This window comes from Triturus cristatus, chromosome 3_2 (genome assembly GCF_964204655.1).
Source record: "Triturus cristatus chromosome 3_2, aTriCri1.1, whole genome shotgun sequence".
Lineage (NCBI taxonomy): Eukaryota > Metazoa > Chordata > Amphibia > Caudata > Salamandridae > Triturus > Triturus cristatus.
Window position 1 is genome coordinate 779,511,420 of NC_140584.1, and position 12,308 is coordinate 779,523,727.

The following is a 12,308-nucleotide window of genomic DNA, read 5'->3' on the forward strand; positions in this document are numbered from 1 at the left end:
GCCTCATGAAGACCCTGGGGTCCCCACAGCGCTGGAGAGGCTGCAGGGGTCTGTGTTACACTCCTAGAAGTTAGCCTGCCCCTCTCGCTTTATTCTAGTAAGTTAAGTGCTTGAGTATGCTTGTGGCTTATTTTGTAGTACATATAGATTAATAAATAATAACACAGGTTAGGGTTCACATAAAAAGACTCCACTTAGGTGTAATTTGCTTTGTGACACCGGTACAGAATGATGTCAGCATTTAGGTTATTGATTAGTAACCCTTCTGTTGGATGGTGGTTTATTAGTAGGTGTAGGTAGGTACCTACTACTTCTAACAAGGCCACAATCACAATATAAGGTCCAGTCAAGGTCTTAGTAAATTCTCCTCTTACTCAACCCTTGGTAGCTGGATGCAAGAAGGCAGGCTTAGCTTAGGAGACAGGTGTATAATGCATTTAAAGCACTAATACATTAATTAAGTAAGACACAACACACACTAAAAACTCAACACCAGTTTATAAACATAGGACATATTTTTAGAATTAAAATGACACCACACTGACGAAAGTCTAATGTAGGGAACTGGAGATATGGATTTCTAGAGATTAAAAGTAAAACTAGGGCTAAGAAGCAAATAGTGCTCAAAGGGTTAAAAAAGATCAAGCTGGACCGGGACAAAGTCAAGAGTTCAGGACACCCACGATGTAACACTTTTACACTTACTTCCGGAAGTGTTTCTTGAAGCAGGTAAATGGTCTACAGAACCAGCAAATGGTTCAGAAGGTCTTCTTGGGGTCTGGTACTATAACGTCCACTATGCACCTGGTCAATCCAATTAAAATCCAGGTGAAGCTTTTCAGCTGGAGCTTTCATCATTGTTGATGTTGCAGTTAGCCCTACCCGCACTCTACCTGTTGCTGATCAGGGAGTCAACTCCTTATCCTTTAAGAGAAGAAAAGTCCTTTTGTTGTGAAGCCATGTGAGTGCAGCAGGTGCAGTCCTTATGAGTGCAATCCTCTTGTGTGCCGTTCAAGGGTACAGCAGGGCAGTCCTTCTTCTCCAGATGTTTCTTTTGGGTCTTTGAGGGCCACAACACCACTCTGTGGTTCCAGTTCTCTGAGTTGCTCCCAGGGAATATGGGACCACACCACCCACAATGCACCTGGCCAAATCCTTAAAAGTCCACTGAACGCTGTCCAGTTGGGATCTTCTTGGTTGCGATGATGCAGGCGGAGCTCTTTTAACCTGTTGCTTTTAGGACGTCCATTCTTTTAGCTTTCAGAGCAAGGCAAAATCCTTTTTGGGCTGAAAACCAAAGTGTGCAGCAGGTGCCTTACTTATGAATGCAGTCTTCTCTTGTGCAGTACAAAGGTCCAGCAGTGCAGACCTCCTTCTTCTTGTAGTTTCAAGGCAGGGATCTGAGTTGCTAGGCAACTCTTCCATATTTATCCAGTGTTCTTGGGTGACAAGCAGGGGTACACCCTGACCAACAGGGTGCAGGGTACCACCCTCATGTATGACAATTCCCTCCAAAGTGTAGAATGTTCTTGTCCCTGAAAACACTATTCCTTTAAAATCCAAAATGGAGAAACTCTCTCCGGGAGTCTAAAATCTGGCTAGGCCATCCCACGAGTGTGGCTAATTTTCCCTAACACTCCCCTTTCCACCCATCTGCTCCTTTCTGGCTGGGGGTACAGGATGTGGGGGTGAGCCTGTGTCCTCCTCAGCTGTTGTTCCCTTTTTGAAGGCTAGTTTGGCTTCTCCACTCCCATCCTGCCATTTGCTCTGCATCTGCAGTTCTCCTCCCACCAGATGTCCTTTGTGTCTATGTAGGCCGCTTCACACCTTATCAGAGCGGTTTGGCTCAGCCTATCAAAGTCTGGGCAATCAGGGGAGGCTGTTGAAAGGTTAGATTTTGGTTCATCAGAAAAGAAAGTTTGATAACATTTTTTCTGTGACAGTTTTAATAAATATAACATTGGAAAGTTGTTGAATTTATTATTACTATCATTTTAATACTTTGAAGTATATATTAGCTCACTCCTATCAATAGTTATACTTTGCTAAAGTATTACCATGTTACCCTATGGAGCCAATGTGCTGCATTTGGGAAAAATGAAATTGGCAGTTTTTCCCTCACCAGATCAAATAAAACATCTTGACAATGACCCTACTTATTTTCACATGGCACCTTAACCTTGGGGTCACCTAGAGTTGGCCTATATGTCACAGTTAGCTAGTTTAAGACTTTGGAACACCATTTAATTCCAAAGTTAAATTTTTAATTAAATTTTAAAAGCAGCTTGAAAATCAGGGTTGCCTATAAAATGACAGCAGGCAACACAGCAGTGCGCACTTAAGTACATTAAATCGGCTGGGAATCTAAACCTACATGCACTACCATATACAAGGGGCTAGGTAGGTTGTTAGTACTAACTGTAATTACACCTAATTGCCATGTACTTTTAATCAGAGCCCATGCCTATGGTCTGGTTAGCAGAGCCCAGGGCACAATCAGATTCATCTAGTAGTCATAAATGGGGGCAAAAAGTGGGGCAACACTGCAAAAAGTCCTGGTTTCTCACATTTATTAAAACTTTTACAAAAGTTTGTATTCTGAGACTGACTAATCACTTGACACATCATATTACAGTACGGTAAATCAGGCTTTATTTTAAAACCTGTTCTTATTACAGATTACATTCTACGAGGAGAGAAACTATGACGGCCATTCCTATAACTGCAGCTCCGATTGTGCTGACTTGCACTCCTTCATTAGCCGCTGCAACTCTCTTCGGGTGGAAAATGGAAACTGGATGCTGTACGAGAACCCCAACTACAAGGGACACCAGTATTACCTGAGAAGGGGGGAGTACCCCAATTATCAGCAATGGATGGGTTTCAATGACACTATCAGGTCCTGCCGTAGAATCCCAGAAGTAAGTTCCATTTTATTTTTTTTCCACAAATAGTGCTTTTTTGTAGCACATTGTAATTTATTTGAAAGTGTTACCTTTGTGAATATGATTAAAGCCTGTTAGACTTGCATGTCATTGAGTTGTGTGGAGCTGATTTCATGTGTGGAATTCCACTCTGCACAATTATATCAGCTGAAAAATCCAGAATGTAAAATCGAAAAGCAAACATGATGCATTGCAGACCAGACACGTCTGCCCAGTGCCATCCTACCCCCAACTAAGGCACAGGGAAGCATGTAAAGCTTCCCCCTAGCAGGCAACATCTCTCCATTCCCTCCATCACCTTCCTGACCACCTCCGCTAGGCCCCACAGGACTCCTACAATTATCTACTACCTACTCAAAGCAGGTGATAAATGGATGTGTAAAACTTCCCAGAATCGAAAATACCGTGCAGACGTCTGGCCCATAATTCTAGTTCAGTTATTTCTGATTCTGAAGAGTTTAAATTCAAATTGCAGGAATCCATACAGAGATTTTGGCCGTATCAGTTATTCTTGATGGCCCAAATCCCTGAATGGAATTTAGAAAGACTTGTACTCAGGGTCTAGACAGCTCATTTAATGCTTGACTCTGAAATCTGTGGTGTTATTTAGGTACACGTTCAAATGCTCATAAAGATAACTCAGTCTCGCTTCTTTTTGAGTGGAGTGAATGGAGAACCATTGGTTTATTGTAGCATCTGCCATTACTGTGCACTTCAAAAGTGCTGAATAAGAAAACAAGTTACTGTTAGGTCCGCTGAAGTACTTCAAGGATATAAGGGCCTTTAGCTAACCCTTCACAAAATTCTGATGATTGCATCTTGTACTTATATTTTAAGAACTCTGCAAGAACTAGAAATCAGTAAAACATCATTCTGCATGAAATGTGAGATACAATGGGCCTAATTTAGGAGGTTTTGGCGCAGGGCAGCACCGCAAGGAATCTTGCTGCGCTGCCCTGCGTCAAAAGAAGGGACACATTCCTGCACAAAAACGATCACAAGAGATGTTTTCCTCTTTCTATGTATGTTGCAGAAAAAGGAAAATCCAGGAGAAATAAAGGGATTTCTCCTTGTCGCGCCTCCTCATCAGCTTCCCCTGGGGAGGTGTGGGAATCTGATGCATTCCCAGGTTTACGAATCCTTGTAAATCTGGGAATGTGTAAAGATTCCATCCCACAGCAACACCCATGAAATGCCCCTTCACACACAGTAATGTGTGAAAGGGGTCATATTTACAAGGCCCAGTAGGGTGGCTTTACGTGGCACATGGCAGCCCATTGTGCACCAGCATGAGGGAAAAGGACAAGAATGCGCCAAATCTCAAAGATACACTGCATTTCTGCCCTTTTCTTTTGATGCAGAGCAGCGCAGCAAGTTTCCTTGCGGCTCTGCCCTGCATCAAAACCTCATAAATGAGTCCCATAAAGTCCAATTCATAACAAAATAGTAAATATTCACCAGTGTAATGTACTCATGCCCTTTGGGCTTGGTTCAAGATAAGAAGCACTTCCATGTTGGTTGAACACTTGTGAACTTTGAAGGTCAAATTGCATTGCTTCGAATCTTCAGTTAGTGCAAACAATGTAGTGATTGTAGACCTATTCAGTGATCAACAAAACAAGTTTCTATATCTGTCCAATCTAAGGAGAAAGCAGTGAACACATTCAAAGCTTAATAACAGAATGGCTAATCACAAAGTTTTCAACATCTAATTGTTATCTAGCCTAAATGTCTAATACACAAATCAGAAACCAAAACGTGATAAAGTTACTTTTTTTATCTGTCATATTTGTTTATTCTTACATAACTTAATCAATTAACATATAACACGTCACACCAGAGAAAGGAAGGAGCAAATGCTTGAAGATGTTGTCGACCAATATTATTCTATTAGAGATATGGGGCCATGGGTGTGGTGAATTGATTTGGGATGGATGGGATAGGTATGAGCCCATGCATTTAGTCAATCATTTTCAGATTAGGATTATATGGCATTCGATCACTTTCAAGATGGACGGAAATAATAAAGAAAATGGAGGGAGTTATGGATGTACAGACATCGCTAAAGTTGAAAATAAGCAAAACAAGTTGCTACAGGTTTTAGTATGTGTTACTAGTAAAGGAAGTGAAACAGTTTTGATGGTTTCTGACTTCGGTAATAGTTATCTCCCTCTATCAGGGGGGTTTCTGACCTTCTCCTAGATGTGATCTTCTTTTCTTCTTCTCTTGCTTTTGTTGTCTGTTTTTAATGAAATTGACTAGTGGTGCACACACTTGTTTATTGGGCACCAGTAATAGGTTGTTGTTGGTTAGTTTGCCCTGCAGTCGATGGGTTTGGCATACTGAATTCCTCCACCAATAGATGAATGGAGGATCGGTGGATGTTCAACAAGTGATATTCATCTGAAGCATGATTAATAGTAATGACTCTCGTAATCTAATCTTGTTTTAGTGTTTGGTGGATCTGGGATAAGAACCAGGAGAAACAATTGCCTTTGGAACGTAATATGCCTTATTCCTGCAGCTTCTTTGTTTAGAACTCTTTAAGGCAACAACAAGAACTACTGCCTGAAAGCCTGGGTTCATGAAGCATGTAAAGAGATCATAGAGCCCTAAGGAGGATGTAGCAGATTGACTGCATGACTGAAGCAGATTTAGAGCATCTGTTAGCTCATCCCTAACTTGCCTTTGGGCTTGCTGTTGTTTAGTGAGGTCGAATACATTAAGACATTAAGCCAAGGTTTCAACAAGGGGTACTTTGGATGTACCTGCATATGTTGACAGATCAATTTTGATCCTCAGGGATTTGCTTTATTTGCTTTAATCTACAAAGACAGTTATCATTTAAAATCAATGAATGTGACACAGAAAGAGAATTTTTAGCTAGCCTAGAAAAAGTATGTGTCATTTTGTTGTATATCCCCAACATATCTTTAAATTATTTTGTGCTGTGGTTTCTCTATTGATTAATTGTTTGGCGGTATGAGTGGCACTTTATATCTTGCTTGATTTATACCGGATTTACTGAACTATTCTAGTTTGTTCATTCCAAATGGTCTGTTATATGAGTGGACTACTTTTGTGGCAGGGGCAAGAACGGCTGGGTTAAAATTGTTTTTGTTGTCTGCTGGTAGAGTATACCGGCAGAGGGTCTATGTGAGGGGCTTCATATGCACCCCATGGTGAGACCATGGGGTCATAGGGAGGTGGCTACTAATATATTACTATACTTTAATCCATTTTAATGATAAGTAATGAAACATAGAGTTATACTTAGACATTCAATGCTGACATGTAGTTGCCTGCTCATTTACTATACCGATTTCTGCAATTACACCATAATGGAAGATTTCAATAATATCTCTAGCTTTGCCAATATTCTTTCTATACATAGACACATTATAAGAAATGATATGTCATCAAATAGTAAATCCTTTCTTTTGTAAGCACCTTTGGTAGTCCATGGTGGTGTGAATTGTTTGTGAAGAAAAACTCAACTGTGAATATATAGCGATGAAAGTACATTTTCTTAAACATGCTTTTGTCTTTAAATTAAATAAATAGAACAAATATTTACATTTTCCTTTATATCTATTTTTTCTCTCATAGTACCGGGGCACCTTCAGGATCAGACTATATGAGAGAGGTGACTTCGGAGGCCAGATGATGGACTTCACAGATGACTGCCCAAATGTATTTGATCGGTTCCGCTTCAATGACATACACTCCTGTAATGTGCAGGACGGTCACTGGATCTTCTATGAGGAGCCCAACTACAGAGGACGCCAGTACTACCTGAGGCCTGGGGAGTACAAACGATACAGCGACTGGGGTGCCATGAGCCCTAGGATTGGCTCCTTCAGAAGAATGGGATTTTTCTAAAATAATTTCGCTGTAAACCCTTTTTTATCAGAAAGAATATAAAACATATATGAAATATATTTGTTTCATAGTTTAATTACCCTGTCTCTGCCATCTCAAATTCAGTTTCCAAAAATCAGAAATTAATATTCATTGATTCCTTTCTATAGATATGCCTGCTTAGAAGATATATGCATTTGAATGCATTTCATTTTATAATTATGTTATTTCATCTTGTGACGCGACGACTGTTAATGTTTCTGCTACCATTGCACATAACAGCCGAATGTGGAGTGCTTCAACATCTGAGGAGCATCAGTTTTTGAAAATTTCAACTCAGACATTAGTTGCATGTACATTGGAGTCCAGGTGATGCAGCCCAACAAGACTTCTGTCCACACCATTTCTACTTCCAGCAAGTGTATTCTCAACAACCACACCAACAAGTCAAAACAGGCCCTTTCATGTGTGCAACTCCCACAACCAATGCTTCACTTCTGGAAAAGTTGCCTCCTTTCAGTAAACCTCTTTGAAATATTTCCAATAGCTCCATTTTCTGACATCCTGAAAATCCCTAACGGCTTGGAGCATCAGCAGTTGGTCAACTATTTGAAGATTGTTTACCAGGGTATACTCCACAATTAGCTGTAATGTAGCACCTAAAATTCTACACGCACCCTTCATTTCACCCATTCTCCTCATGTGACTCAACTGGGTTGTCTGATGTGTCTAAGCAGGAAACTCTTAGGGCCATATTTCTAACCTGGTTTGCGTCCTTCTTACACCACACAACTTGGTGCAAGAGTGACACAGACCTTAAGTCCGATTTCTTGGCTACACAAATCAGGAGTTATGCAGCGCTAATCGCTGTGTTGCATTACTCTTCCCTGACTCCAGAGTAGGCATTCTATGGGTGTTGCTTGAGTGTTCACACACAAACCCAATGATTTTTGATGCATTCCCAGATCTACAAAACCTTGTAAACCTGGGAATGCGCCAAAAAAGATTAACCCCACCAGAAGAGGTGTAAATAGGAGAAATATCTTTATTTCTCCTTCTTACATCCTCTTTGTATGTGTGCTGCATTTTACAGAGCACATAGAAAGAGGAACATTCCATTCAAGATTGTTTCTGTGCAGGAAGGCATACCTTCCTGCACAAAAACAATCCTTCATGCAAGGCAGACACCCTTGTACCGTGGTGCAAGGATTCCTGCATTGATCTTAGGCTGGAAAAAGGGCACCAGCACAGGGGGTAAGTCAGAAATGTGCTGCTGCACATTCCAGTCCTTTCCCAGTGGTGCGGGTGACTTGCTGCACTGCGCCACTATTACATAAATATGCCCCTTAATTTTGTTTGGCTGTGTACTAGCAGCCACTGCATTATACGACATGTAATATATGTGTCCAGGAATGTATTCTAGCTGCTCTGCTATCTTTGGTTAGCTCTCCTCTTTCAGCAGAACTAACAGTAGTCACCACTCAGAATATCCATTGCAACTGCCTCAAAACTGTATACTGCGCTGCCAAAAACAGTCACTCTACAATATATAGAGTTCAGATCTTTAGTGCCTGGCTTATTTTCTGTCTGCCAAATCATGGCCACTTCAGTCTTGCTTTCCCTGTACACCCTACATCAGCTCCAAATAAAAGCGAGATCCACTAGCTAAAGACCCTCAAACTCCCTAGCTATCTCATAAAATTAAGCCGGCACCCAACTAGGGAGCATATTAACAAGGGCTTTATCTACGCTTTTTTGGCTTTAAAAACCAAAGAAGCGGAGATAAAAATATTGCCCTATCAACAACAGGGTGCTAACATGCAAAATCGCATGTTAGCACCCTTTTTCACTACGCTTCCCTTTGCATCTCTAATGAGATGCAAAGTGGGCATTCCAGAGCAAAATAATAGGAGAAATGTCGCTAAGCGACATTTCTCCTATTATCAAGCTTCACGCTAACCCTGTTAGAGACAAAAAAAGCAGCGCTAACTACGGTTAATGCTGCTTTTTTACTTCTGCTAATTTTAAGACTTAGCCATGTAATTCAATGGGACGTGGATTACATGGCTAAGTCTACCATTGGCTATTAACAAGGATATCCCTATCCTTGTAGTTTTATCGCTGCATTAGCAGCGATAACCTCCCAAAATGCCGCTATTTCTGGATTTTTTATCGCCTAGGCGGTTAGCGTTGTTAATAACGCGATAACCAGGCGATATTATCCAGCGATAGCGGGCGTTAAAAATATTAATGCTAAGCGCCCTTAGCGTTAATATTCCCTGTTCCTTGTTAATATGCCCCTATGTGCTTATGGTCAGCCACCCTGAACCTGCTCTTTGTCTGTAAAGTAAGAGCAGACATTTCAGCAGAAAATATTTGCATGTACAAGACTCAATCTTTTTGAAATCCCCACTGACACAGCTCAGATATGAAGAGGAGGAGAGCACAAGGGCTCATTTCTTATACTGAATATGATTAGGGGATAACTGTGCTTACAATAGGAAGATCTAGTGGTGACCAGTGAAAAGAAGGGCCATGGCCTATGTGTGAAATGTGGCTATTTGCATAGAGTACACAAAGAGCATTCCACAGAGGTGAAATAGTTTACATGAGGATACCCAAGGCTCGTCTTGAACTGAGCAGCTAGACTATCCCCAGAAAAATGTGCATGGTGTTGTATATAACAAGCCAACCAAACAAAAATACCGATGAAGAATTAAGGAACTTAAAATTTAAACCAAGGGTAAGTAAATGGAGAAAATACCCCAGTAAAGCAACATCGTATGCTACAATAATTTGAAGCTACTCCTCCAAATAATAATGCAATGAAAGATAAACTTTGCGTTGTAAGTAGTGAACGTATAAAGGCATAAACATCAAAATATGGCAAAGTAGAAACCTTTGGCAAAAGGCTAGTATTTTCTGTTGCATCCTTCTATTTGTGCTCACGTTTTGAATTTTTGGACAAAAAAGCAGTAAATATAATGAGTTAGCAGATTAACCAATTAAAACAAATTGGTGTGAAAGGTGTGAGAAAGTCATCCTTTTTGCCGTGATCACCCCCAATTTTTTTGCTTGGTACTGGTGGTAACTGACTGTGACTGGGCACTCGGCTGTGCTTACCAGGCCCAGGGACAGTGCTCTGAATATAAGGATATGCAAATTAGGTATAATTATAATTGGTACTGACAGCCTAGCTATAAGTTACTAGTATATAATGGGGCATGTAGGTTTAGAGGCCCAGTAGATGTAATGCACTTAAGTGTTTATTACTGTGGTGCCTGCTGTGATTTCAAAGGCAGCACTGCCTTTCAGGTTGCCTTTACCTTAAATTTATATGCAAATGCGACTTTGGATTTAAAGGTGCTTTCAAAGTATTAATCTACCTTATTTTTACATATACATCGCCCCTGAGATCTCCCATAGGTGCCCCAGGGGCAGGCTGCCTTGTAACTAGAAGCAGGGACATTATAAAAGATGTTTTAACCCCTTCGCTGCTAGGCCTTTCGCCCTCCTCTGCGCTAAGCCTTTTTTTTGGCTATTCGTGTAACAGTTTGACCACATAAGGTATCCACGCCAAATTTGCGTCCTTTTCTTCCAACATCATGGGGATTCTAAAGGTACCCAGTGTTTGTGGATTCCCCAGGAGGGGACCCAGAAATTAGCCAAAATACAGCAAAATGGTTATTTTTTTGGTGAAATAATAGGAAGAAGTGCAGCAAATGAAAGCGTTTGATTTTTTTGCCCTGCAAATTTTCCCAAATTTCAGGGACAAGCAGACTTTTGTCAGAAAACCCAATGTTTTTACACAGTTTTGGTACTTTTCTGGGACATAGCCTATTTTTGCTACTTTTTGTGCTTTCAGCCTCCATCCAGTTAATGGTAGAAATGGGTATGAAAGCTATACATTTTAGAAAAGTAGACACAATTCTGAATTCAGCAAGGGGTAATTTGTGTAGATCTTTCAGGGTTTCTTCATAAAAACTAACAGTTGAATATAGGAAAAATTGAAAATTAGTTGCAAAACAGCCATTTGTGTCAACATTTTCACCTGTGACTTCTAATTATGTTAGCTGTTTGAAAGCAATATACCATTACATCCGTTTGACCTTTCTGGTTGTGGGGATATATAGGATTTGTAGGTTCACCAAGAACCGGATGGACCCAGAGCCAAGATCTGAGCAGTGTCTTGCAATGGATTTTCATTATGTACCGGGTATCTGGCAATTAATTTGGGAAAATATATGCATGGAAAAATCGGTATGAAAGACACCTTTGTATTTCTGAAATTGAAACAAAATATAGAGTTTAGAAACAGTAGATATTTGCACATTTCCGAAATTGTGAGTACCCATCCAGACAGGAAACGGCCCAAAACGCAACATGGCCACACCACATTTTCACAGTGAAAACTGATCCTTTTTTTGCAAAGTGCCTAGCTGTAGATTTTGAACCCTATCTCTGCCGGCACCTATGGAAACCTAGCAAACCTATACATTTTTGAAAACTAAACACCCAGGGGAATCAAGGATGGGGTAACTTGTCTGGCTCTCACAAGGTTCTGTTACTCAGAATCCCTTGCAAACCTCAAAATGTGTCCAAAAAAACAACATTTTCCTCACATTTCTGTGGTGGAAAGTTCTAGAATCGGTGTAGATCCACAAAATTATACCCATCTCGCATTCTCCAGAGTCTTCCAAGAAAAATGGTACCTCACTTGTGTGGGTAGGCCTAGTGCCTGCGACAAGAAACGGCCCAAAACGCAACATGGACACAGAACAATTTCACAATGAAAACTGACACTTTTTTTGCAAAATGCCTAGCTGTAGATTTTGAACACTAGCTCTGCCAGCACATAGGGAAACCTTGCAAGCCTATACATTTTTGAAAACTAGACACCCAGAGGAATCCAGGATGAGATGACTTGTCTGGATCTCACCAGGTTCTGTTTCCCAGAATCCCTTGAAAATCTCAAAATTTAAAAAAATAAACACATTTTTCCCACATTTCTGTGGTGAAACGCTCTGAAATCTGCGTGGATCCACAAATTTCCACCCACCCCGCGTTCCCCAAAGTCTTCCGAAAAAAATGGTACCTCACTTGAGTGGGTGGGTCAAGTACCTGGGACAGGCAAGGGCACAAAACCTATTGAGGCAACATCAAAATTACCTATCACAAAATAACCTGGTTTTGCAAGGGGGGTCCCATGAGTTTTTGGCCCCGGGGTCAGCGGCCATCTAGGGAAACCTACCAAACCCACATATCTCTGAAAACTAGACACCCAGGGGAGTCCATCACAGTATGGCTTGCGTGGGTCCCCCAACATTTCCCTACCCAGAATCCCCTGCAAACCTCAAATTCAGCTGAAAAAAATCACTTTTTTCTCACATTTCTGTGTGGGAAAGTTCTGGAATCTGCGTGGATCCACAAATATCCTACCACCCAGCGTTCCTCTAGGTCCCCCATAAAAATGGTACTTCACTCATGTGGGTGGGTCAAGTA

The 12,308-nt window shown here is 40.9% G+C and overlaps 1 protein-coding gene across 1 annotated transcript in view; it reads left to right on the top strand.

Moving 5' to 3' along the window:
* Window positions 1-6,903, top strand: part of LOC146858104 (gamma-crystallin-1-like) — a 34,894-nt gene extending 27,991 nt beyond the window's left edge. Inside the window, exons 2-3 of the mRNA XM_085648862.1 lie at window positions 2,679-2,921; window positions 6,555-6,903. Of these exons, the coding sequence (XP_085504988.1) occupies window positions 2,679-2,921; window positions 6,555-6,827 (516 nt within the window). The 3' untranslated portion in view covers window positions 6,828-6,903. The remainder of the gene's footprint in view (window positions 1-2,678; window positions 2,922-6,554) is intronic.
* Window positions 6,904-12,308: the final 5,405 nt, after the last annotated feature.